Here is a 27,968-nt window from a genome sequence, read left to right on the forward strand (position 1 = left end):
GGATAGGGCATACATTTCATACATTTGATTTTAATGGATTGTCTTATGGCCAAACATTTATGTATCTTATGTATGAAATGTATACATTCTAGAAACTGTAGAAACTATACCTTGGAGAGAGAGGTGAAAATACCACAGTATTCATTTGAATACAATTGAAATAGAACCTCATTTGCATATGACAGATGACTATTCACCTTTTACGTTTCTCCACATTAATACGTAAAGGTTGTCTATTTTACTGTACATATTTAGAGAACTGTAGAGGTTATTCTTTCCGTCTGAGTTGCATCTGTGAGACACACACATACACATGCTGTTAAGTCACAAGGCTCTGTACTCGAGGTTCAGAGTAGCATCAGTAAAACCTTTCTGGGTGAATGAATGGCTGTGACAGAACAGAAGTCATCCTGGATGAAATAAACAAATAGTAGAGCTACAGTAGTAGAGCTAGAGCACCAGTCATGAAGGCGACTGACTGACCAAGCCAGGGAACAATGGAGCCATTGGTAGGAGTCCTGAGTGTCCTGCCTGTACTTGGTGGTGAGGAGTTTTGAAGCAAAATGAGCCATTGTCTCTCTGTCATCCTGCTTCCGAGCCTCGGGGAAGCTAAGCAACGTCTCTGGAAGCCATCCCAGAATGCTCCACTGTGAAGAATACTAGTCTGGTCAAACCTAGCCGGCCCCATGGAGAGGTAGGTGCTTTTTTCCATTATCCATTTGTGATGCTCTTGTTTTACCTCAGGGGGCTCTTGTGATGTATTTATTTTAATGTAATGCTATGTACTGTAGTTAGATATGAGTCCACTAAAGCGTATGGGAGGAGAATCAATCTCCTTGTGGAGAATTGTTTTGTTTTGTCCCTTCAGTCTATCATTGCATGTAGTACTTGTATGGCAATATAGATTATAATAATCATATAGATTTATAGTCAAACTTTCTTGGCTGGCAGTGTGCAAAATAAGAATACTTTTTACTTTGTTTTATTTATTTTATTACAGAATATTTCATATATTTCCTTTATCATTATAGATATTTTATGTGATATAAAAATTATTGAATATATATTGAAATATATGAAAAATACAATATGATTTACTCTCCAGCCTGTTATTCCAGAAAAGGCACCAGGATGATAAGGCAGACACCCTCTACATGAAAAAACATGTGAATAACGTGGAAAAACATGTTTCCAATAAAACTGGGTTCTCATAGACCAGACCAGGTCACTTACATTATTAAAGAGTGCCTTGGGTCATCAGCCAGTTAAATGGTACCTCAGGTTATCCTCCAGTTACCTGTTGGCACAATTCAAAAGTACATGCTGTATATTAGCAAAGCAACAAGGTCATTGACCTGACACTCTGGGTCATTGACCTGACACTGAAGCACATTTGAAATCAGACAGAAAGTTCCCAAAAAATGTTATCTTCTCTGAAAACACATGTATAGCCGGACATTGCTGCTATACAGTATTAGGGCATTTCAGTATTATTATGCACATGTTCAATGACTTCATTGGTAGTCTGTATGTAATCAACATTCTCAGTATGGCAAACCTCTAGACGTGTGCTGTGTGTTGAGAAAGTAATAGTTACTCAATGGCAATAAAACCTATTGAGATTCATATCTATTATTCTGCTGGCATTTCTACACTGGCGATTGCATGTCACTAGGCCTTCCTAGCTCATAGTATTGCATGCAGTGTCCTACTGTACAGCTGAATATGCTCAGTGTAGGCTCACCTCAGGCCAACCACCTGATGCTTCCTGTGAGTCTGAACCAACAAGTCAGAAAATACTGATACCTTATTTTAAGAATTATTATGCGTAAAATAAACAATATCTTCTATATTCTCAGTGTACAAATGGGAAAATAATTGGGCTTTTGCTATACAGGAACAAACCCACTGGGCACAAACTGGTTGAATAAAAAAAAAATCAACATCCTTTGTCAAAGTATTGATGTGGAATCTACGTCGAAAATACATTGGATTTGAAAAAAGTAATCAACGTAAATGATTGCTTTTTCCGGGTGAAACTTCAACCACAGGATTCTGTCACCATAGTAACCAACTTTCAATGAAGATGCACGTCTCTGCATCTCAACCAAAAATAAAAGTTGAAGAATGGGGTTAAGCCAGTGGCTCAGATGGAACTATCCAAGCAGGCTCCTTTTAAATGTTGATATTTTGTTGCATTGTCAACCAAACACAATATGACCTTTACAATAAATAGCCTAAAGTTAAGGCCATCTTACACACTAATGTAACATTCAAATCAAAATCAAATGAAATTGTATTGGTCACAAACATATTTAGCAGATGTTATTGTGTCTGTAGCGAAATGCTTGTGTTGAGGCCTAATACTGCTATGTAGTCTGTAAACTTGATGATTATGATGGAGGCGTGCGTGGCCAGCAGTCATGGGTGAACAGGGAGTGTAAACGTCTGCTTCCAACTCACACCCTCAAACACCTAGATCCCCTGAACGCAGCTCACTCTCCAGATCCCAATCACCTGAATTCTAATCACCTGTTCACACACCTGTATGTCATTTTCACACACTATTTAGTTCAGTTCTTTTTCTCGTGATTTAATCATTCAGTGTATGATAGTTTTTGCCTGCCTCACTAATGACGCATTTTGCCTATTCCCTCCCTGCCTGTACTTTAGCCTGCCTGTTCTGCCTGTTCTCTACCTATTTCCTGATCTCCCAGACTACGTTACTAGCCTTTTCACTGCCTGTACTGTTGCCCTTTTGAACCCCCTGTGTATGACCTTCTGCCTGCCCCTGGACCTAGCTACCTGCCTCCTCCTGTGGGCCTTTGCAATAAACACCTGCTGCGCTCAGCAATTGAAACCAGCTCTCTGTCTCCCCTCGTGTTCATTACAGGGAGTACAGGAGGTGGCTGTGGGAGGTGGCTGCCCCTTGTGGGGCCCCTGTGTTGAGGATCAGCGAAGTGGAGGTGTTGTTTCCTACTTTTACCACCTGGGGGCGGCCGGTCAGGAAGTCCAGGACCCAGTTGCACAGGGCGGGTTCAGACCCACGGCCCGAGCTCAATGATGAGCTTGGAGGGTACTATGGTGTTGAATGCTGAGCTATAGTCAGTGAACGGCATTCTTACATAGCTATTCCTCTTGTCCAGATGGGATAGGGCAGTGTGCAGTGCGATGGCGATTGCATCGTCTGTGGATCTATTTGGGCGGTAAGCAAATTGAATTGGGTTTAGGGTGTCAGGTAAGGTGGAGGTGATATGATCCTTAACTAGCCTCTCAAACACTTCATGATGACAGAAGTGTGTGCTACAGGGTGTTTAGTCATTTAGTTCAGTGACCTTTGCTTTCTTGGCTACAGGAACAATGATGGACATCTTGAAGCACGTGGGAACTGCAGACTGGGATAGGGAGAGATTGAATATCTCCACAAACACTCCAGCCAGCTGGTGTGCGCATGCTCCGAGGACGCGGCTAGGGATGCCGTCTGGGCCGGCAGCCCTGCGAGGGTTAACACGCTTAAATGTCTTACTTATGTCGGCCACGGAGAAGGAGTAACACATCCATGGTCATAATTTCTATATATGAAGTGTACATGTTCAAGATAGCATTCATAGGCCCTCGCAGGTCTGTGAGATCCTCACAATTGCTGTAATAAACTGTGCAGAATCACGAACGGCATTGATCACTTGCACACTGCAATCCAGGTCATTTGGTTGTGCTATTAGAGAGAAGCATAGTGATAACACATTAATACTGTATGTTGTATAAATAAACAAAATGTATGACATTGTATTCCCATTTGAACTTTGATATGCTTTTAAATGGATGAAAGAGCAGTGATAGACATTTCAGTGACAACTAAACCACTAGACACTGCATAGTGATAACGCATTGGAAATTCAACAAACTTTTGGCTCTCTTTTTGATTGGGTGAATATAGGTTGTAATCTCATTGATCAATGTTTCAACCAGAAATTACCCAATTATCGACATTGAAGTGACGTCATGTGCCCAGTGTCAAGGCTCTGACCGTGTGAAAGATGCCCTATAGACTAAGTTATCAGATTCAACACATTATTTAAGCATAGCGAATGTGTTTCTATATGCATTTGCATAAATATCTGATGTAGCTGTGTAATTAGTGACCAGATTTGAATTGCGTCCCATGAATCTTAACAACACGTACGTTTGAAACTCTACGGTGTAGCTACAGTCCAAACAGAATAACAGCTTGTTAGTTCTCTTGCTAAGTAGGCTTGATATGATCGGACTGCCTAATTCTGACCAAACATTTGCTGTAGCATTTGTTACAGGCTAGGCTAAGGGTTGTTTAATGATACAAGATAGCCTTTTGTCATATTGGTGCAGTGGACTACTAGCCTGAGACAGCAACGCATGCATGACCATTCAGATACATGGATGCCACCTAGTGTTTTAAAACCTCCAGTGGTGAAAACAGATGTGATGGGGGAAATTACATACTGTACCATTAACAATGAATATGACCTCTTGCAGTTAAGAATACGATTATAACATTTGCGTATAGCACGTGGTGTATTCTCTCCTTACCTGTGAATACAATATATTTCATTGTTTGACCAATCAAAAAAAAAAGACAAAGTAAAACATGCAACAATGCAGTAAGTGGATTTTAATGAGGTTATACACCACATCAATTCTTATAAATATGGTATTGTCATGTATTTTCTGGCCTCTTATCTGTATCAAAGTATTTTTTTTATGAAATCAGCATCATCTTTTTATACTTTAGAATTATCTAACTATCAAACATTCTCCACATAAAACCATAAACAGGCCCTAACGAGCTGACATCAACACCTTGATCTCGTTACTGTACTAGTCATGTAATATCACTTAGACGGTGCCAGGAGCAAGAGTCATAGATATACGATTCTGCTGTCAGCTATTGTTGTGTAAGACAACATGACATGGACGAGCTAGGGAGCGTTGGCTGATGCTATCATATTAGGCCTGTGGGAGCGCTGCCAGTGGCTGAAGTTCACTGAGTTGGTGGTTCTGTCTCTTACACTGCAGTAAAAGGCTAGCTTACTAAGAGCTCTGGGGGTGGTGCTTTACTAAGTATTTCTCTGCTACTGAAATCCAAATGACCCTGAATAGGTCTGCTGCTCTTCGGGCCAGGCCTGGGTCCACCTCATGACATGGTCAGTTATGACAAGATAATGTCAAAGTTTAAGGACCTCCAGCACTCCAAGCAAGCTTTGTTGTTTGTTGCTTGGATTGTTTTAAGGGGAAGTTGTGTGGAGGGATTCTTCTCTTGACCAGATATTCATGCAATGTATTTGAGAGCACATCGATATTAGAACATTAGTATTTTCTTTTGCTGTATAAATATGAATGTAATATATATATATTTTTTATATATTTGGATCGCATGGCAGAATCATGTTTGGATGTTTTTTAAATTCTGCATGGAGGGCATCATTATATAATCCAGAATGTGATTATTGCACATTTATAACAGAGAGTACTTAATTGGTAATCTTCTGAAATTAGGGTAAAGCAGGGCCTTGAATACATTTGAAATTGAGTTTTAGTCTATGATAGGCAATGTAGAAAAGAATAATGGGATGTGCGAGAAATGTGTGTTAGAAGAGCAGGGGAGTGTGAAGTGACCAAAGGTTGTGATGTGGGTCGCATAAGGATGACATGAAGTCAGCTAGTAACTTCCCAAACGTCTAATCATCTTGACAGACAACATCGTAATTGTGAGCTGTAGGATATAACACTTTCAAATCCATTTTTGTTCTCTTAAGAATCAACTTAGATATTAGCAATGCCTTTCTCTTGCTTGCTGCCTTATTGAAAGTTTATAACAATCCCTGGTGCTTTCACCTCAGAACCCAGGTGAACGGAAAATGTGGTGCTCTTCTGGCAATTTTCATGCATTTTTACATGAAGCGGCTTAGAGTGTCTTTGATATGAGCGAAATACATGGTCCATGCCAAGTAGACAGAACTCTGCACTCTTTAGAACATATATGGGTGAGGAAAGATACTGTATGTAAATGCTTTTTAGATATTCCCGAGCAAACAAGAAACATTCCCACAACATTAGCTAAGCTTCCCATGAAGATATAAGTTAGGGTTTTACCTAAAATTAGGATGATAACTCAAAAACATTCAAAGATTGATACATTTTTTAAAAATGTAATAAGAGTTTCAGAAAATGTTTTAAATTAAATATCCTTGGAATGTTCTACTAAAATTAACTAAAATGTTGTGCACAACAGCTGTAATAACCACCATAAAACATTCCCCAAACGTTCTCATTACGTTTCCAGGTAACGTAATAACAGAATATACCAGTGATGTTTTTAGACATACTGTCGCAACAAAATGTGAGAGCAATAGAAATGTTTCTGAGAAAACATTACAGGAATGTTTTGCTAATGTTGGAGATTCTATTAAAAACACCCATAACAATCACCCTGCTCTCAAAAAGTTATAGCGTGACGTTGTGTTATGATTGTTACAATAACGTTCCAAATCAAATCAAATCAAATCAAATTTTATTTGTCACATACACATGGTTAGCAGATGTTAATGCGAGTGTAGCGAAATGCTTGTGCTTCTAGTTCCGACAATGCAGTGATAACCAACAAGTAATCTAACTGACAATTCCAAAACTACTGTCTTATACACAGTGTAAGGGGATAAGGAATATGTACATAAGGATATATGAATGAGTGATGGTACAGAGCAGCATACAGTAGATGGTATCAAGTACAGTATATACATATGAGATGAGTGTGAAGACAAAGTAAACAAAGTGGCATAGTTAAAGTGGCTAGTGATACATGTATTACATAAGGATGCAGTCGATGATGTAGAGTACAGTATATACATATGCATATGAGATTAATAATGTAGGGTAAGTAACATTATATAAGGTAGCATTGTTTAAAGTGGCTAGTGATATATTTACATCATTTCCCATCAATTCCCATTATTAAAATGGCTGGAGTTGGGTCAGTGTCAATGACAGTGTTCCCTAAACATTCTTCAGCAATCATGTCAGGATTCAATTCAATTGGTTCTGAGAAAACATTACTGGAACATTCCACTAACATTAATGAAGATGTCATCCGAGACACCTACACATGTATAGGCTCTTAATTTGACCAGTTTCTCACAGCAGGAAAATAATCCTAGTAATGTGAATTACTAGGTGGATTATATTTAATTGAAATGTTTGTATGGGTTAATACATTTTTTGTTAGGGCAAATCATGTCTGAAATGTTAAAGTGGTAATTAAAAACTTTAAGCATTTTTAAACCTTGAATGCACTACACATTTGTTTTTACTGCGGTGCAGGAAAATGTGTCCTGCAACAGGGTGGTCTAATTAAGATCCTGAACAGTGGTGGCCAAACATATTGAGAATGACACAAATATACATTTTCACTAAGTCTGCTGCCTCAGTTTGTATGATGGCAATTTGCATATATTCCAGAATGCTATGAAGAGTGACCAGATGAATTGCAATTAATTGCAAAGTCCCTCTTTGCCATGCAAATGAAGTGATTCCCCCCTAAACAGTTCCACTGCTTTTCAGCCCTGCCACAAAAGGGCCAGCTGACATCATGTCAGTGATTCTGTGGTTAACACAGGTGTGAGTGTTGACGAGGACAAAGCTGGAGATCACTCTGTCACGCTGGTTGAGTTTGAATAACAGACTGGAAGCTTCAAAAGGAGGGTGATGCTCTGTCAATCATGGTTACCTGCAAGGAAACACGTGTCGTCATCATTGCTTTGCAAAAAAAGGCTTCACAGGCAAGGATATTGCTGCTAGTAAGATTGCACCTAAATCAACCATTTATCGGATCATCAAGAACTTCAAGGAGAGCGGGTCAATTGTTGTGAAGAAGGCTTCAGGGTGCTCAAGAAAGTCCAGCAAGTGCCAGGACCGTCTCCTAAATTCAGCTGTGGGATCGGGGTACCACCAGTACAGAGCTTGCTCAGGAATGGCAGCAGGCAGGTGTGAGTGCTTCTGCACGCACAGTGAGGCAAAGACCTTTGGAGGATGGCCTGATGTCAAGAAGCGCAGCAAAGAAGCCACTTTTCTCCAGGAAAAACATCAGGGACAGACTGATATTCTGCAAAAGGTACAGGGATTGGACTGCTGAGGACTGGGGTAAAGTAATTTTCTCTAAAGAATCCTCTTTCCGATTGTTTGGGGCATCCGGAAAAAAGCTTGTCCGGAGAAGACAAGGTGAGCGCTACCATCAGTCCCGTGTCATGCCAACAGTAAAGCATCCCGAGACCATTCATGTGTGGGGTTGCTTCTCAGCCAAGGGAGTGGGCTCACTCACAATTTTCCTAAGAACACAGCCATGAATAAAGAATGGTACAAACACATCCTCCGAGAGCAACTTCTCCCAACCATCCAGGAACAGTTTGGTGATGAACAATGCCTTTTCCAGTACCTTGCCATAAGGCAAAAGTGATAACTAAGTGGCTCGGGGAACAAAACATCGATATTTTGGGTACATGGCCAGGAAACTCCCCAGACCTTAATAATCCCATTGAGAACTTGTGGTCAATCGTCAAGAGGCGGGTGGACAAAACAAAACCCCACAAATTCTGACAAACTCCCAGCATTGATTATGCAAGAATGGGCTGCCATCAGTCAGGATGTGGCCCAGAAGTTAATTGACAGTATGCCAGTGAGGATTACAGAGGTCTTGAAAAAGAAGGGTCAACACTGCAAATATTGACTCTTTGCATCAACTTCATGTAATTGTCAATAAAGTCCTTTGACACTTATGAAATGCTTGTAATTATACTTCAGTATTCCATAGTAACATCTGTCAAAAATATCTAAAGACACTGAAGCAGCAGACTTTGTGAAAATTTATATTTGTGTCATTCTCAAAACTTTTGGCCATGACTGTATAGGCCAAACAACCAATGATGGATATTGAAAACAACAAACAGCCCAGCAAACCGGGAACATTCCCAGAACATTAGCTTACATTCCAATTAAGTTCCAGTTAGGGATTGAGCTAACATTAGGATGATAACATCCCGCAAACATCCAAAGAATGTTTTTGATCACCAATATACATTTATTTAAAGAAAATGTTTTAAAGGAAATGTTCTCCTAACATTCATTAAAATGTTGTTCACAAAATCTGTAAAAATTACTACAAAACAACTTTCCCCTAAGGTTCTCATTAGGTTTCCAAGTAATGTAATAACACAATGTTCCGGTAATGTTCCTAGAACATACTGCCGCAACAAAATGTGGGAACAATAAAAGTTGTTCTGGGGAAACATTGCAGGAACTTTCTGCCAATCTTGATTGAGATGTTATTCAAAACACCCATAACAACAATCAGGGAATATTCCTAAAATGGACTCATAAAGTTATAGTGACATGATGGTTCTAATAAGGTTTCTTGAACATACAGCGCCTTGCAAAAGTATTCATCCTCCTTTTTCCTATTTTGCTGCATTACAACTTGTCATTTAAATTATATTTTATTTGGATTTCATGTAATGGACATACACAAAAATAGTCCAAATTGGTGAAATGAAATTAAAAATATTACTTTAGAAAAAGTGGTGCGTGCATATGTATTCACCCCCTTTGTTATGAAGCCCCTAATGTCAGGATTTGGCCAGGGTTGTTCCGGTTTTTGGTCACTAGATGCCCCCATTGTGCCTTTTGACCTTTTGTTTTCCCTTGATCCCCATTATTATTTGCACCTGTGCCTCGTTTCCCCTGATTGTATTTAAACCCTTTGTTTTACTCAGTTCTTTCCTTTGTGTTTGTATATTAGCACCCAGCCCTAGTACTCTGTGAGCTCTTGTTGATCCCGGTGGACTCTCTTGTGGAGTTCTGTTTTTTGTTCTTGTTTGTTTGTTTTTGAGTAGCTTTTGCGGCTTTTTGTGCTGTGCCTTCCACCTTGTGGATTTGCCTTTTTGTCTTGGAGGATTGCCTTTGTTCTTGTGGAATTCCTTTTGAGGTTGTGGAGTTACATGTTTTCCTGAAGAACTTCACTTTTTACTTATTAAATACACCGTCTCAAGTACTGCTGTGTCTGCCTCATCTTCTGGGTTCTGCTGACTATTCGTGGCTCAGTTGGTTTAGTGACTGTTTCTCACTCCGGAGACCTGGGTTCGTAACCGGGTCCTGACACCTAAAGAAGATCTGGTGCAACTAATTACCTCCAGAAGTCACATAATTAGTTAAATAAAGTCCACCTCTGTGCAATTTATGTGTCACATGATCTCAGTATATATACACCTGTTCTGAAAGGCCCAGAGTCTTCAACACCACTAAGCAAGAGTCACCACCAAGAAAGTGGCACCATGAAGACCAAGTAGCTCTACAAACACGTCAGGGACAAAGTTATGGAGATGTACAGATCAGGATCGGGTTAAAAAATAAATATATGAAACATCCCACAGAACACCATTAAATCCATTATTTTTCTTATTTTTAAGAATATGGCACCACAACAAATCTGCCAAGAGAGGGCCGCCCACCAAAACTCATGGACCAGGCAAGGAGGGCATTAATCAGAGAGGCAACAAAGAGACCAAAGATAGCCCTGAAGGAGCTGCAAAGCTCCACAGCGGAGATTGGAGTATCTGTCCGTAGGACCAATTTAAGCCATACACTCCACAGAGTTGGGCTTTATGAAAGAGTGGCCAGAGAAAAAGCCATTGCTTAATTAAAGAAAAAAACAAGCAAACATATTTGGTGTTCGCCAAAAGGCATGTGGGAGACTCCCCAACCATATGGAAGAAGGTACTCTGGTCAGATGAGACTAAAATTGAGCCTTTTGGCCATCAAGGAAAATGGATGGCGCTAAATACAGGGAAATGCTTGAGGGAAACCTGTTTCAGAGATTTGAGACTGGGACAGAGGTTCACCTTCCAGCAGGACAATGACCCTAAGCATACTGCTAAAGCAACACTTGAGTGGTTTAAGGGAAACTTGAAAATGTGAATGTCTTGGAATGGCCTAGTCAAAGCCCAGACCGCAATCCAATTGAGAATCTGTGACATGACTTAAGGATTCATCTACACCAGCCAACTTGAAGGAGCTGGAGCGGTATTGCCTTGAAGAATGGGCAAAAATCCCAGTGGCTAGATGTGCCAAGCTTATAGAGGCATACCCCAAGAGACTTGCAGCTGTAATTGCTGCAAAAGGTGACTCTAACAAAGTATTGACTTTGGGGGGTGAATAGTTATGCACGCTCAAGTTTTCTGTTTCTTGTCTTAATACTTTCGCAACCCACTGTACTTCCACAATAAAAGGTAAGGTTATGTCATGATGATCCAGAATTGTTCTAAAAACATACTTCAATGATGGAAGTAGTTCTGAAAACATTGCTGCAATGTTCTGCTAATATTGATGTGTAATATAACATTATTATATGAAGTTACCAAACTTACTTCATTACATTTTATAAGGGTATAGTCATACATCACTATAGCTTTTTTAGAATGATGATCAAGTAGATTTGAACCCTGTGATCTACCATTTTCAAGCCCTGTAGGATACTTAGTCTGCTGCACAACAAGGACCCTGATGTTTCTATTGGTATTCCATTTGTACTGAAATCCTTAAATGATGATCCGATCCAAACTATGGCTACTGTATATGTCTTAGTACATTTGCACATCTGTGTACACCTCACAACAATCTGACAGGCAATAATTTAACATGATTTCTGAAATCAAGTATGTCTGGAAAATAATAGTCAAAACTTCCCAACTTTACTATATATACCGTAAACAGGATTGGTAGAGTAAGAAACAGTAGAGGATATTTATTTTTCTAAATTTAGTTATCCTATCTTTTGCAAAGACAAAAACCACAACCTGGAAGTCAGAGTAAAGGTGGAAACAGCTTTATATTTATGTTAGGCCTATTCCAGTGGCACAATGGATTAATTTCAGGGATAACGCTCCCATGTTCGTTCTGAGCTATTGACTATATATAAAATATGTCAAAACTATGTTTGTACAATATGTGAATCATGTGATTCCAAATAAATGTCATATGTGTTTCAACTTCACTGTTAGTCTAGACCTTATGAATTATGTGACACATTTGATTTGATTTACATGGATTATTGTAGAACTAACTTCCTCAACAATAAGATGAAACAAACCTCTGTGGACTGTTCAAAACTTAATTGTATCATTCTGGGAACATAGGGATAACATTCTAAGAACATTGAGGGAATGTTTTGTGCACCCTGATGTAAACATTGTAAGAATGTCATCACAACTGGACAGATTTTGTGTTTAAGGAACCTATCTCTTGTGATGTACCCACACTGTTCCCACAACCTAATTAAATGTTCTGGGAATCTTTAAAGACAGTAAAAAATAATAATCTGGGAACATTCTTGTAACATCAGGTGAATGTTTTTTTCACTCTAAATGAAACGTATAATCATCCGCACAACAGGACAGTTTTTGTGTTTTGGGAACATATCTTTTGTGATGTCCCCACCATGTTCCCACAAACTAATGAAACATTCTTTGAACCTTTAAAGAACAGACAAAATGTGTTCTGGGAACGCTCTTGCAACGTTAAGCGAATGTTTTATACAAATATTGTGTAATCATCAGCACAACTGGACCCTTTTTGTTATGAGAACATTAGTTGCAACCTAACGAATGTTCTGGGAACTTTCACAGAACCAAATTTGGTTTACTGGGATATACCAAACTTATAGAAAAAAAGCTATACCAGAAGATTGATGGAGCTCAAGTAAGACTTATCCCATTTTTTGGCATCATCCATTTAATGAACAAACAAATAACACTTAATCTGCATCAACAACATTTAAACCAGAGTCCTTACCCTTACATCCAGCTCACGCCAAGTGCAACATCTGCCTGAAAGCCAAAGTACTGATACGTAACTTCCTACTGGCAACAGAATAGACAAGGCAATATATGCTTTTCATTACATTGCTGCTATTTCTCTCAACTTACATAAAAATGAATGTGACATGAATGTCTGCTCATCACGTTCTACCTAAAGGCAATGTCAGTCTTGGGGCGAACAGTTCTGTCTCAGTATACTGTAGTACAGAATAGCTGCGTAGAGAAGACTTCATTCTGTGTGTTTATACTATCTGGACACAGTAAAACCAAAACCTCCAGTTAGATAGTTAGCAGGCCTAGTGTTCTCATGGAACGTGTTTTTTCTTTGGCTGTATGTAGAAATGCAGCCTTTGTCCATTTTTGTTAGAGGAAATGTTGTTACAGTGTATGCATAGTCCCTACGTAAGGATTAACAAGGGTTTCGTTGGAGTATTTCAACCATTCCACTGCATTCTGAAATGGTTTAGGGCAGTCAAACGTTACAGGCAATTTACGATCTACATCAGATGTACATTCTTTTAAATTGTATAAATATATAGCAAAATGCCAGAGAACTTTTGCAGTATGTTACATTTGTTCAGGTTTGAGTCCACCTGTGTTTTATAGTTGGACCATGTCCACGTCCTTCACAGCTGTACTGCAATGCCTTGTTGACTAACAGTAGACATCCAAGCTCAGCTGAAGGAAGTTTTTCTTGGATAATGTTGGCATCCACCTCTAGGCTCTTCACCCCAGTCGCTTCGGTGGACTTGAGCCTCTGTCAAACTGGCACGGGATGCACAGACCCAAGGGGTAGGATAGGATAGGCTTAGCTGAAAAACAGAGAGAAAAGTGAACAAATGAAAGAGGACTGCCACCACTCTCAGGCAGCCTACAGGATACACCCTACTCTGCTCTGCACTGCCTGGTAAGGGCAGTTGGATGATGTGGGGGAGAGGAGAACGGGGGAAAGCACCGGCCGTGTCTTGTGTCACTCTTTTCTCTGGGGGGGGGGGGGGGGGGGGGGCACGTTCAAGTCACATGGCTTTGCTTGATCTGTTACATAAACACAGACCTCCGTGGCCTCTAGTCGGCTCCCGTCAACTTAGTTCTGCAGAGAGGGAAAAACTCTACGGGAAAGTGACATTGGCAAGGGGCTGAGGAGAGGAGAGCTGTCGAGGTGTTCACTTCTCTTCTGTCCATGTGTCCTTGTTGTTGCACCATTCCAACTCCACTGCAGACAGACAGCACAACTCTCACTGACCTCTTCGAGGGGACAACTGACCGACCACGAGCAAATGCTTGTGGAGCTGTCGTTTGAACAGAATGTGCCATTTTGTGCAGCAACAGATGACTTTAAAAGGAATCTGCAGGTGGTTTATCATCTCAACAGATCATTGAATAAATATTAACTGAATGAACATAATTTATTATATAATGACTAACTTATTATAACCAGAAAATAACATAAATAGATTAGGCTAGTTACTTGACTATCTGTGTCTTTTGGGTGGCAGCAAGATTTTAGAGCTGTGTATGTGATCCGACTAAGAGAAGAAGCCACGTGATGGTCTGACTGTGTTGCTCCCCCCCTAGGGATAGCACAGCACATGGCTGTCTAGATGAACCCCAAATGCTCCAGTGATTCCAGCAGCATCCCATCTCCTTCTTCCCTTGACCCCAGCAGGGGTGCATGCAATGCCAGAACTCCTCAGTCAGATGCAGGGATGAGGGAAGAAAGGGATGCAAGGAGGAGGGGATGTTTGGAGGCAAAGCCTCTGGAGGATGGGTGGGTCCTTCAGGTCCAGCTGGCTTGGTTTCAGAGCCAGCACCCACTCAGTCCGCTCACTCACACACCCTCCCGTCTCATCACTAAAATGGCCAAGATGCTCATCTTGCACACTCTTCACAGAGCTCTCCACACTCTCTTCAGCCCACTCAGTATTCACGCGACTCTCATATCACACTCTCATGGGTTGAACTGTTTAGAGAAGTGTATATTTCACGAAGAAGTGTTAAATACGGACTCTTTTTGGAAAATACTGGTCTTTAGGTGAAAGAATGATAAGTATGACCAGTAACCCTTATTCCGTGTCAGAGGATTCCAGTGATGTCTGAGCAGAAATAAAATGTTGATCAATTGGCCAAGTCCGTGAGGTATTAGCAAGGGAATCATCCAAAATACAGGTGATAAAAGTGACATTTGTTACCCACACTCCCCAGTTTGCTAATGAAAGAGATTGATTTAAGGCGTGTACCTCCTTTGTATCCAGATACGTCATTTAATGATAATTCTTGACTTCTGAGTATCTTTCGGAGGAAGACTAAGTCACTCCACACCACAGTCATACAGTCATTGTAGCACTCTGGCATTAGCCAGCTACTGGTCTCTTTACTGTTGTGCACCAATTTCAGTTTAGCTGAAGGTGTAACAGCTCTCATCGAAAGGAGTGGACCAAAGCGCAGCGTGGAACGTGAGTGTTCACGATGTTCTATTTTTCAAAAAACACTCAAAACAAAAATAACAAACGTGAAAACGAATGCGCACAGTTCTGTCAGGTACAGACACGAAATAGAAAAGAAGAAAACCCAAACGGAAAATGACAACTTATATATGATCCCCAATCAGAGACAATGATAGACAGCTGCCTCTGATTGGGAACCACACACACACACACACACACACACACACACACACACACACACACACACACACACACACACACACACACACACACACACACACACACACACACACACACACACACACACACACACACACACACACACACACACACACACACACACACACACACACACACACACACACACACACACACACACACACACACACGGCCAAAAACAAAGAAATAGAAAACATAGACTTTCCCACCCAAGTCACACCCTGACCTAACCAAACATAGAGAATAATAAGGATCTCTAAGGTCAGGGCATGACAGATGTCACTTACAGTATTAAACAGTAGTACGATGGCTGGCTCACAATAAAAGTGATTGAGGAACAATTTTTTCAATTAGAAATTAAGTATATCAGCTCGGGTTTTCTTCAGGGAGACAAATATTTATGGGCAAAGAACCCTATGGTATGAATGAGGTACATGGTTTGCCTCTACTGTACTCATAGATGCATTTTAGTCATATGAAAAAAGCAGTCACATGCGCTAAGTAACATTGTGCTTCCAGTTCTACGGCCTGACAAAAAGCCTTGAGTGTAAACACCATGTCGGAAAAGACGTGGAGCGTAGTGTGGAGTGGGACCTGTCCACCAGTCCCATCTCTGGCCATTCGCCTGGATGGAACATCTAAATATTTGGACACTTGATATGACTGAGTGTACCTGTTGGATACATTGAAGCGGATCTGCTCTAAGGCAATGTGTTTTTTATCTCTGTGTGGCACTTTGGAGAGTGGATATCCCAGCAGGCTAACCTCTCTCTCTCTCTCTCCATTGTTGTTTGTTGTAATTAAGGACATATGTTGTACTGTATATAAATATACAATTCCAGTAGGTGTTGGTCTGTGTGAGTGTTTGTGTATTTAAATGACAGAGAGAAAGAGAGTGAGAGAGATGAGAGAGAGAGAGCACTCATACTTATATGCGCGACCATCCATATGCCAACTACTATGCAGATGCATCTACTTTCCACATTGTGTATTTTCAAGGCAAGCTATCACATCCACAACTAGCTTTACAGGTACCCTAGGCATGGGGAAGTGAGGAGATGCAGTTGTGTGGTGCACCATGTCTTGCTGAGATCAGAGAAGAGGGCAGAGAGAGGAAGAGCTGTCATCATCTGTGTTAAGCTACAGGGGAGTGAGTGTTGAGCAGTGTTGCGCTACAGGGGGTGAGTGTTGAGCAGTGTTGGGTTATAGGGGAGTGAGTGTTGAGCAGTGTTGAGCTACAGAGGAGTGAGTGTTGAGCAGTGTTGGGTTACAGGGGAGTGAGTGTTGAGCAGTGTTGAGTTACAGGGGAGTGAGTGTTGAGCAGTGTTGGGTTACAGGGGAGTGAGTGTTGAGCAGTGTTGAGTTACAGGGGAGTGAGTGTTGAGCAGTGTTGAGTTACAGGGGAGTGAGTGTTGAGCTATAGGGGGTGAGTGTTGAGCAGTGTTGGGTTACAGGGGAGTGAGTGTTGAGCAGTGTTGAGTTACAGGGGAGTGAGTGTTGAGCAGTGTTGAGTTACAGGGGAGTGAGTGTTGAGCAGTGTTGAGTTACAGGGGAGTGAGTGTTGAGCTATAGGGGGTGAGTGTTGAGCAGTGTTGGGTTACAGGGGAGTGAGTGTTGAGCAGTGTTGAGTTACAGGGGAGTGAGTGTTGAGCAGTGTTGAGCTATAGGAGGCTGAGTGTTGAGCAGTGTTGAGCTAGAGGGGGGGTGTTGAGCAGTGTCGAGCTACAGGGGAGTGAGTGTTGAGCAATGTTGAGCTACAGGGGGCTGAGTGCTGAGCAGGGTTGAGCTCTAGGGGTGAGTTTTGAGCAGTGTTGAGCTATAGGAGGCTGAGTGTTGAGCAGTGTTGAGCTATGGGGGGGTGTTGAGCAGTGTTGAGCTACAGGGGAGTGAGTGTTGAGCAGTGTTGGGTTACAGGGGAGTGAGTGTTGAGCAGTGTTGGGTTACAGGGGAGTGAGAGTTGAGCAGTGTTGGGTTACAGGGGGGTGAGTGTTGAGCAGTGTTGGGTTACAGGGGAGTGAGTGTTGAGCAGTGTTGAGCTATAGGGGGTGAGTGTTGAGCAGTGTTGAGCTATAGGAGGCTGAGTGTTGAGCAGTGTTGAGCTATGGGGGGTGTTGAGCAGTGTTGAGCTACAGGGAAGTGAGTGTTGAGCAGTGTTGAGTTACAAGGTAGTGAGTGTTGAGCAGTGTTGGGTTACAGGGGGTGAGTGTTGAGCAGTGTTGGGTTACAGGGGAGTGAGTGTTGAGCAGTGTTGGGTTACAGGGGGGTGAGTGTTGAGCAATGTTGAGCTATAGGGGGTTAGGGTTGAGCAGTGTTGAGCTATAGAGGGGTGGGTGTTGAGCAATGTTGAGCTACAGGGGAGTGAGTGTTGAGCAGTGTCGAGCTACAGGGGAGTGAGTGTTGAGCAATGTTGAGCTACAGGGGGCTGAGTGCTGAGCAGGGTTGAGCTCTAGGGGGTGAGTTTTGAGCAGTGTTGAGCTATAGGAGGCTGAGTGTTGAGCAGTGTTGAGCTATGGGGGGGTGTTGAGCAGTGTTGAGCTACAGGGGAGTGAGTGTTGAGCAGTGTTGGGTTACAGGGGAGTGAGTGTTGAGCAGTGTTGGGTTACAGGGGAGTGAATGTTGAGCAGTGTTGGGTTACAGGGGGGTGAGTGTTGAGCAGTGTTGGGTTACAGGGGAGTGAGTGTTGAGCAGTGTTGAGCTATAGGGGGTGAGTGTTGAGCAGTGTTGAGCTATAGGAGGCTGAGTGTTGAGCAGTGTTGAGCTATGGGGGGTGTTGAGCAGTGTTGAGCTACAGGGAAGTGAGTGTTGAGCAGTGTTGAGTTACAAGGTAGTGAGTGTTGAGCAGTGTTGGGTTACAGGGGGGTGAGTGTTGAGCAGTGTTGGGTTACAGGGGAGTGAGTGTTGAGCAGTGTTGGGTTACAGGGGGGTGAGTGTTGAGCAATGTTGAGCTATAGGGGGTTAGGGTTGAGCAGTGTTGAGCTATAGAGGGGTGGGTGTTGAGCAATGTTGAGCTACAGGGGAGTGAGTGTTGAGCAGTGTTGAGCTACAGGGAGTGGGTGGGAATGGGAAGGCTGGAGGTGTTGCCACTAACAAGCCTCCCTCAGCTGGGTGGGTGTTAATTTCAATCTGCAGTCAGATGTCCTTAAATTTGACCCTCTGGTACAGGGTCACTTGCCAGGGTGGGGAGGGAGAGATTTTTTCCTTGTCTTTCTCCTTCTCTTTTTTATACTTCCTTCTTGGGCAAAAGGCTGGCGTAATAGAAAACAGACACGAGTCAGAATGTGAGGCATTCACAGGAGAAAAAGTTCAGTTCCGTCCTCACTGTGTGGATAAGTCAGGAGAGGATACACAGAAAAGGCTAAGTAGTCTAATTATACAGTGTTTGTTGTTTTTACTATGTGGGGGAGATCATGTTGTTGTTAGCTAGTGTGTCACAGCGTCAGATCAGGATCAGGATGGACCCTCCATGCCATCGGCACGGACTTGGCACGGGATGGCTGTGAAAATGTGGACAAAGTTATGTCTGAACAGAGCGTGCAGTCCAACTTCTTCTCCAGGTGGGTTTTGTCCGTTCTCTCCCAAACCCTAGGATGCGTAGCTCTTTCCTCTGTCATACTGTAGGTGTTGTCGGCTGAACATTTTAAACGAGGTTACAATAGTTTGATGCAGAATTCAGGTGTAGAATGTTACATTTGAATTGTATGCCAAATGTAGCATGGTTTTTAAATCAACAGGGTAAATGTATGTTGCAGAAATATGTATTGAGATGAGCCCAATGTGTCTCCTCAGGCACCAGTTTTATTTAAAAAACAGACACATATTTTAGTCCCACTGTGTAAAGCTGGAAGGATATGATTTTGCAGCAGATAAAGAAAAGTAGTTCATCTTAACGTACACCCCTGACACCAGGTCATTTGTAATTCTTTATCATGTATATTCTCTCAGGCCGCTACGACCTAAACATTTGTTAAATTTCTCAAATTGGTTGATCTCAGTTGGCCATATATGGTGGGGATAGAGAGAAAATGTTGAGTTATGGACTAATATTAAGAGAACCGTTATGATATCATCAATAAACGTGGTCCTATGTGGGTTGGGGAGGGGGGGTGGGTGGGTGTTTTTGTCTTTTTTCTTTCATCCTTACTGTTGTGTTTTGGCTGTGTTACCATAAATAAATAAAACATGTCATAAAAAAAGATATAAAATCCAGAGAAGAATTCCACGCAATTACAGCAAGGTGTTACTGTAACTTGTTTTCACCAGGCTAATAAATAATTGTTCTATAAGATATAGAGATGCAGTTCTCATTATTGATTTCTTGTTATACAGATTTGTACCATTTGAAATATATTTGACATGTGTTCAAATTATTGGGTTAGATTATGTTTAATGATGAATATAAGGACACAGGTCAAAGGTCAAGATCATGAGGGCAAGTCAGGTGGGATCACCTTCAATGGGAGAACAAAGCTTAATGTTGTAATACTGAAATGGAAAGATAGCCTACATAAAAACAATGCTTTTATTTTGTCATATCACACAGCCATTTTTTTCCCCCTTCAGCTAAGTGCGGATACTGAAATCAATATTTATTGATTGATTGAAAGCTTGTACTTCAATAACTTTAAAAATGTGTATTATATATAGTTTTCATTTTTTATATCTGTGTCCATATTGTCCATGCGTTTCAAGTAGATAGACCATATGATTTAAGTGAATAAAGCCTTATTTTCAATTAACTGCAACTATTGACTTTTCTTCACAACTGCCACCAGTTTGATGCCAAAACATTGACAACAAATACATATTGACATAGTGAAATAAATAAATATGAAGTATATTTCATGCTGAAAGCCTCATATTTAACACCAATGATATTCACTGACTGAGTTCATGGTTTATATTTAGGATAATGTTTTACAGATTTGTCATTCTATTATTTATTTTAAAACCGTCAAATTTAATTATTTCAAATATTGTACACGTGGGAAGGCCACACAGAGGGACATAGATAGTTACGGACACCTGTGATAATCTGAAGTACCCAAAAGGGTCTTGAGATAGACTACATAAAATCCTTCTAAAGTTCTAAAGTTTCCCTAATTAAGGGAATAAAAACAAAAACTGGTAGTAATACCTAGAATTAAAACTCATACATGCATATAGTAATTTCAATCATTAATACAACATTCTCAAATCAGTTTGTTCTATCAGAATTTTTCCAACATTATTGTTAAAACATGTTGTTAACAGAAATGAAATATTTATATTTTACTAATCCCCAAAGGGCATGAGCATGAAACATGTTTATTGCTTTCTTGCATTGGTAACCTCCGACATCTAGCATGGAATTAACATGTAGAGATCCTAAAATAAAACACGGCAATATCACACAGCGAAAGAGTAACGCTAACAAGTTACACAAACGTTTTCTCTTTTCCAGTTCCAGTTCAACCAACTGCATAAAATAATGTTGCAAACTACCCACACTGAATTGATGTACACAGCAGCCAATCACTTCCAAAGCATGCTCTCATGGGGCACCCTTCATTATAAAGCCTAGCCATAATCCTTACTGGGCTTCAGTTAAACAAACCTGCCTATCCTCAAGTTCTGGTCAGGGATGTATTGTAGTAAAATGTAAACTCAGTTTACCCACCTTTATTCATTTTATGAACAGTTTACTAACTTATAATACTAGATACGTGTTTCACATGAGGGCTCACCCACCTTATATTGCCCACGGTAGCTGCCGTCTGTGGCCTGGCCATGTGGTGGTAGCTGCCGTCTGTGGCCTGGCCATGTGGTGCTAGCTGCCCCTCTCTCCCCGGTGTGAGACAGCAGCAGCACAGGGTCTGGTGGGTCTGGAGGGCAGGCCTCGTGGCCTCGTGGTAGCTAGACAGACGAACAAGCCTCTCCTGTTCACTGTTTTCACTCAGATGGCAGCTAGCGGAGACAGTGCTGCTATACAGTCATGATACTATCAACTCACAAAGCAGGCAGTCAGTCTGCTCTGTGTGTGAGGGGAGTAGGGACACTAGTGGGAGAACATCCTGGGAGAAGCATAGATGGCCTACTTCTCTTCCTTTAAAATCAATCCGAGAGTCCCAGTTCAACATTCAGGGGAACCTACAGTATAGGGATTTTCTCTCCGAATAAGAGTATAGCACACAGAGACACCTCCACATCTGCGTTCTCTCTCTCCTCCCCCATATGCCTCCTATCTTGATATAACCCAGGTGTGTCACTCACTACCTTCCTTTAGCTTGGAGAGAATGAATCTAAATATCCCTTCATTCAGTCATCGAGAAGCTACATCATTAATCATTAAACAGTATGAGAATAGTAGAGAATAGTGAGAATAATGAGTAATCTATACACAAGGTCATGTACATATCCTCTCACTATTTATGCATATGTGTTACTTGTATAACTAAGGTAACGCTCCCAATACTTTTAATGCATTTTTCCACAAAAAGGTGGGTAAACTGTTGAGCAAAGTAAAAAAGTTGGGAACAAAACTGTGTTTACTTGCATTTACACCACTATACCACTGTGTGTGATACAGTATGTCAGCAGTTTTTTTCCAAGTATTTTGCTAAATTGAATTGATTATTAGAATTATTTAAAAAATAATGCACTCCAATAGTTTTATTTGTGTTTTATACTTATAATGTTTAAGAAAAAAAGATTCCAAAAATGCTAATTTAGAACCAAATGCTCATGGAAGCAAATGAGAACAATCTGTTTTTAATTAACATTAGTCTGTTGTGTTGCTTTGTCATTATGTACTATTATAGCTAAAGTTGTGTCCAAATATATTATTTAAATCTATTTTGCCTACATGTTGGGATTAGAGTGGAATTGTTCATTTCAAATAAATATTTTAATATTTCAAAAAGTTCACAAACATATTTTATAGGAATATGAGGATCATAACACAATTGCTCTCATGTAATTTGGTAAATTAAAAGAAAGCAAAAGGTTTAATCAACTGATTTTGGTAAATCTGCAGTAACAAGTTGACTTTGAAAAAGGTCAAAGAAGAGACTTGACTTCTAGGATCTGGTCGAAGTAAAAGTTTTAAAGTAACTGTCTAGTGTTTCCAATATGAGTGAACAAGTTTTCCTTCCAAAAACATGGAATTCAGTATGTTAAAAAGCAGCTTTTCTGTGTTGTAATGGTGTGGGCATATCCCAACAACAGAATGTTGAGGGAGACTGGGCAAACACTTGTCATTAAAAATATTCATTCAAGTAGACTGCTGATTGGACGGCACAGCCAATGAGCCAACGTGAGATCATGTTATTTGAGGAAATAGCAACATTTTTTAAATGGTCTGTTTGAGGTGTGGTTTTTTAAGTGTATTTTTCTCCAATTTATGCGTTGGCCACAAATACGAGAACAGGACGAGTAGGCAACATTATTTGGGAATGAGTTAACAGAATATTAACTTTTAAAAGTGAGATTTTCACTGGACAGTTACCTTTAATACAGAGGTTAGGAGTACAGGTGGTCGTGTGAAAATGCAAAGACAAAAACTCTCTGGTTTGGGTTGTCCTCTGTCATCAATATATCAAATCAAATCAAATTCATTTATATAGCCCTTCGTACATCAGCTGATATCTCAAAGTGCTGTACAGAAACCCAGCCTGGGTTGTGTGAGTACATGTAGGTGGTACCAGTGTTTTGAGTATTTGAGTATTTGAGTATTTGAGTAATCTATTAGAGATGGTGTATAGGCCAGATTGTCTTGATTGTGGTGTTGGGATAACTATAGACAGTGTGTATACATCATTCTTATATCATTGATCTTGGCTTCATAGTACAGTTTCTTCTTCTTTTTGTTGAGTTTAGTCACATACTATCTCAATTTGCAGTAAGTCAGCCAGTCAGATGTGCAGCCAGACTTATTACCTACTCCTTTTGCCCCATCTCTTTCAACCATACAGTTTTTCAATTCCTCATCAATCCATGAAGCAAGGATCTGACCCTTTTTTATGCTTTATGTGTTTGCCTAAAATGACATACCAAAATCGAACTTCCTGTAGCTCAGGTCCTGAAGCAAGGATATGCGTATTCTTGATACCATTTGAAAGGAAACACTTTTAAGTTTGTGGAAATGTGAAATTAATGTAGGAGATAGGATAGGATATAACAAATTAGATCTGGTAAAAGATAAAAGAGAAAGACCATACTTTCAGATAGGAGTCTGGGTGTAATTTAGATGTTGGCCACCAGAAGGCAGCGGTGTGTGTGCAAAGTTTAAGACTGATGCAGTGGAGAATTACATTACTTCCAAATATTTTGTATCAAGTCTACCAGAGGTTTGCCCAAATGTGCCGAATTGGTCAATTGATACATTTCAAGTCCATAACTATAGAGAACATACACCAATGCTATGGTAATACAACATTTAAGCTTACACACTCCCAGGAATGTCATACATGATGGACCATTAGCTTATACACTAACTTTCACACATCTAGATTTCTGGGAGGAGTGGGAGTGGAGCCAGAGACAGCAGTGGGGTCAAACTGTAGACCCCAAATCCTACATTTGAACATAAAAAGGGATTTAATCAAACAAAACTATGCTTCATTTTATCTCTGGGACCCTCAGGATGACAAATCAGAGCAAGGTTACTAAATGTAAGTATGTCATTTACCTTCAGAGGTGAATGTATCACACCAGTTGCCGTGATATATATATATTTTTTGTGCACTCCCCTCAAACAATAACATGGTCTTTTTCCCCCTGTAATAGCTACTGCTAATTGGACACTGCAGTTAGATTAACAAGAATATAAGCTTTCTGCTCATATAAGACATGTCTATGTCCCGGAAGGTTGGCTGTTGTGTACAACTTCATTCCAGTCACATTAGCGCACATTAGCAACAACAATCCTGGTTTAGGGACACCGATCCTGTAGAGGTCAACAGTTCTAAGAGTCAGTTTCTTAACAGGTGCATGGTTTTCAATAAGCAGCAATTTCATAAATTCATCAAGTGCAGTGGCTGGATCCTCCTTTTTAATCACATCATACCCACAAATAGTTTTTACATCATCCACATAAGAGTCACAGTAAAATCTTCTGCGTGATCTCTTATAGACTATTTTAGGCCCATCTTTCAAAACGTTGGCTTTCCTGGATATAGCGCTAATATTGTGATCACTGCATCCAATGGGTACGGATACAGCTTTAAAACCAAATTCTACAGTATTAGTAAAAATGTGATTGATACATCTGGATGATCTTGTTCCTGTAGTGTTTGGAAACAACCTGGTAGGTTGATTAATAACCTGAACCAGATTACAGGCACAGGTTACAGTGAGAAGCTTCCTCTTGAGTGGACAGCTTGATGAAAACCAGTCAATATACAGGTCCCCAAGAAAGTAGACCTCTGTTTACATCACATACACAATCAAGCATTTCACACATATTATTTAGATACTGACTGTTTGCATTTGGTAGCCTATAGCAACAACCCAAAAGAAAAGGTTTAGTTGTGCCAAGTGAACCTGCAACCACAACACTTCAAAACATAAGATCTTCTCTAAGCATTTCAGGGATATGGCTTTGATATATTCAGAAAAACCTCCCACATAAGAATTTCTGTCTCTTCTATAGATGTTATATCCTTGCTACTACTGTACCATCAAATTAATTATCTAAGTGAGTCTCAGAAATGGCTAATATAAGAATGTTATCTGATGTTAGTAAGTTATTGATTTCCTGAACCTCCTTAGGGCTAGCTGTCCCGCGAGCCCTAAACTGTTTTTATGTTTGATCCAAGTTAAACAATTTAAAGGCAATGCTACTAAATACTAAGAGTGTATGTCATTTTCTGAGCCACTGGGAATGTGTACAAAATAAAATCTGAAATAAATCATTCTCTCTCTCTACTATTATTCTGACATTTCACATTCTTAAAATAAAGTGGTGATCCTAACTGACCTAAGATAGGGACTTCTTACTAGGATTAAATGTCAGGAATTGTGAAAAACTGAGTTTAAATGTATTTGGCTAAGGTGTATGTAAACTTCCAACTTCAACTGTATGTGTATGTGACCAATAAAATTTGATTTGGTGTTGTGTATGAGCTGTGACTAGTTCTGTTGATGTTGTGTATGAGCTGTGACTAGTTCTGTTGATGTTGTGTATGAGTTGTGTCTAGTTCTGTTAGTTCTTGTCTCTCTTTTATTCAACTAAACCTTTAATTATACTTTTTATGTGTTTCCAGATTCTAGTTGAAAAGTTTCTATGACCACCATGAGCTGGAGCTTTCTCACGCGTCTTCTGGAAGAGATCCACAACCATTCCACCTTTGTAGGGAAAGTGTGGCTCACGGTGCTCATCATATTCCGCATTGTGCTGACCGCCGTGGGGGGCGAGTCCATCTACTCTGACGAGCAGACCAAGTTCACCTGTAACACCAAGCAGCCCGGTTGTGACAACGTGTGCTACGATGCCTTCGCCCCACTCTCACATGTCCGCTTCTGGGTTTTCCAGATCATCATGATCTCCACCCCCTCAGTAATGTACCTGGGCTACGCCATCCACAAGATAGCCCGCACCTCCGAGTTGGAGCGCCGGAAGTTCCACCGCCGGAAGAAGCTCATTCATGCTCAAAGGTGGACGGATAGCCACCCGCTTGAGGAGGTGCGGGAGGAGGATGAGGACAACGATGCAGAGCCTATGATCTACCAGGAGGAGGTGGTGGAAGCCCAAGAAGTCAAGCCTGAGCCGGCCAAGCCGCAGAAACATGACGGCCGCCGGCGGATCATGCAAGAGGGCCTGATGAGAATCTATGTCCTTCAGCTACTGTCCCGGGCCGTGTTTGAGATCGGCTTCCTGGCGGGCCAGTATCTTCTCTACGGCTTCCGTGTTAATTCATCATATGTGTGCAATAAGTTGCCCTGTCCCCACAATGTAGACTGCTTTATATCTCGGCCGACGGAAAAGACCATCTTCCTGCTCATCATGTATGTCGTCAGCTGCCTCTGCCTGCTCCTCAACGTGTGTGAGATGTTCCACTTGAGCATTGGAACATTCCGAGACACTCTCCGCAAGAGGAGGAATCAGGAGGGTCGACGGCCCTCGTACAGCTACCCGTACTCCCATAACATCCCCGCCTCTCCCCCCGGGTACAACCTGGTCATGAAGTCAGACAGGCCCAACCGGATTATCCCCAACAGTCTAATTATGCACCATGAGCAGAACATGGCCAACGATGTCCAGGAACATAACCAAGAGTGCACGAGTCCAGATGACAACATCCCCTCGGACCTAGCCAGCCTGCACCGCCACCTACGGGTGGCCCAGGAGCAGCTCGAAATGGCCTTCCAGACCTACAACACCAACAAGAACCAGCCCACCTCGAGGACAAGTAGTCCTGGAAGCACATTGGCAGAGCAAATCAGGGTCAACACAACCCAGGAGAAACAAGGAGCCAGGCCAAAATCAGCCACTATCGAGAAAGCTGGGACCGTTGTAAAAAATGGAAAGAGTTCTGTATGGATTTAGGAATTATTAACTTCACGTGGTACAGTAATCTTAGTGAAAAATAATTTTCAATCTCCAGGTCCATATTCTGTGGATAATGGAAGATGTGAAATGAGACAAGATAGGTAAAAGCTTTGGAGCGTGAATCGATTGCTCTGCCTGAATAGATTTAGCTTTGTCACTAGGAGAAACCAGCAGTGTGACGTGTCAGATCAGGAGCACGATTTAGGCACGATTTACATGTGATATCAAAACAATGGTAAACAAAAAAAGGAAAAACAAACATGAAGATATCACTAAACACAGTAGTAGTGTATCCTATTATTAGGGTGTCTGTTTGTGCTTTAAATAACATAGCTTGAACATAGTTAATATATGCATATGTTGTTTATTCAAACTTTTCTTATTTTAGCTACTTACGGATATAGGGAGATATAAAATGAACCCTGATGGCAATATATTTAGAATTATTTTTACTGGGATTATTAATTTAACCTTGCTTTTGAACTGGATTAATTTCACAGAATACATTGAATTTGTCTTGAAAACTATAACAATATGCAAGTGTGTCTTTTTTAAATTGTGGTCTAGTTAAAAGCAATACCGTGGTAAGCACATTTTAATGGCACTACGATTGAATCCTGATGATGTTTAAGGAAAGGACGGTGAACCAAATGTGTAAAGTCATCTAGAAATTCCTAACTGTTCAGATTTGCACTTGGAACCTTTTAACTCATTTTGATTTGTATTAAGACATTTAGAACAATATGCATTAATAATTTATTTGAGGAAGAAATGCTGGATATGTATGGGTTATGTTGAAATATAAGATGTGAAATCTTATAGGTGTAACGGCGTTGGTTTGTTGAAAGAGAGTCGGACCGAAATGCAGCGTGGTGGTTACTC

At 40.8% G+C, this 27,968-nt stretch overlaps 1 protein-coding gene across 2 annotated transcripts; it reads left to right on the forward strand.

Moving 5' to 3' along the window:
* The first annotated feature begins 586 nt into the window (after positions 1 to 586).
* LOC124040890 (gap junction gamma-1 protein-like) lies at positions 587 to 27,905 on the forward strand. 2 transcript variants are annotated; one of them, XM_046358003.1, is made up of 2 exons: positions 587 to 694; positions 25,801 to 27,905. In XM_046358003.1, exon 2 carries the CDS (start codon positions 25,821 to 25,823, stop codon positions 27,081 to 27,083), a length of 1,263 nt encoding a protein of 420 aa, XP_046213959.1. In that variant the 5' UTR covers positions 587 to 694; positions 25,801 to 25,820; the 3' UTR covers positions 27,084 to 27,905. The 2 variants fall into 2 exon arrangements, with proteins under 2 accessions (XP_046213959.1, XP_046213958.1); XM_046358002.1 differs by lacking the exon at positions 587 to 694 and adding an exon at positions 18,767 to 19,113.
* The last annotated feature ends 63 nt before the right edge of the window (positions 27,906 to 27,968 follow it).

The sequence above is a fragment of the Oncorhynchus gorbuscha genome, linkage group LG08 (assembly GCF_021184085.1).
Source record: "Oncorhynchus gorbuscha isolate QuinsamMale2020 ecotype Even-year linkage group LG08, OgorEven_v1.0, whole genome shotgun sequence".
NCBI lineage: Eukaryota > Metazoa > Chordata > Actinopteri > Salmoniformes > Salmonidae > Oncorhynchus > Oncorhynchus gorbuscha.

Bases quoted from the DNA above. Each gene is read 5' to 3' on its own strand.
- LOC124040890 (XM_046358003.1), top strand. From the start codon at position 25,821: ATGACCACCATGAGCTGGAGCTTTCTCACGCGTCTTCTGGAAGAGATC.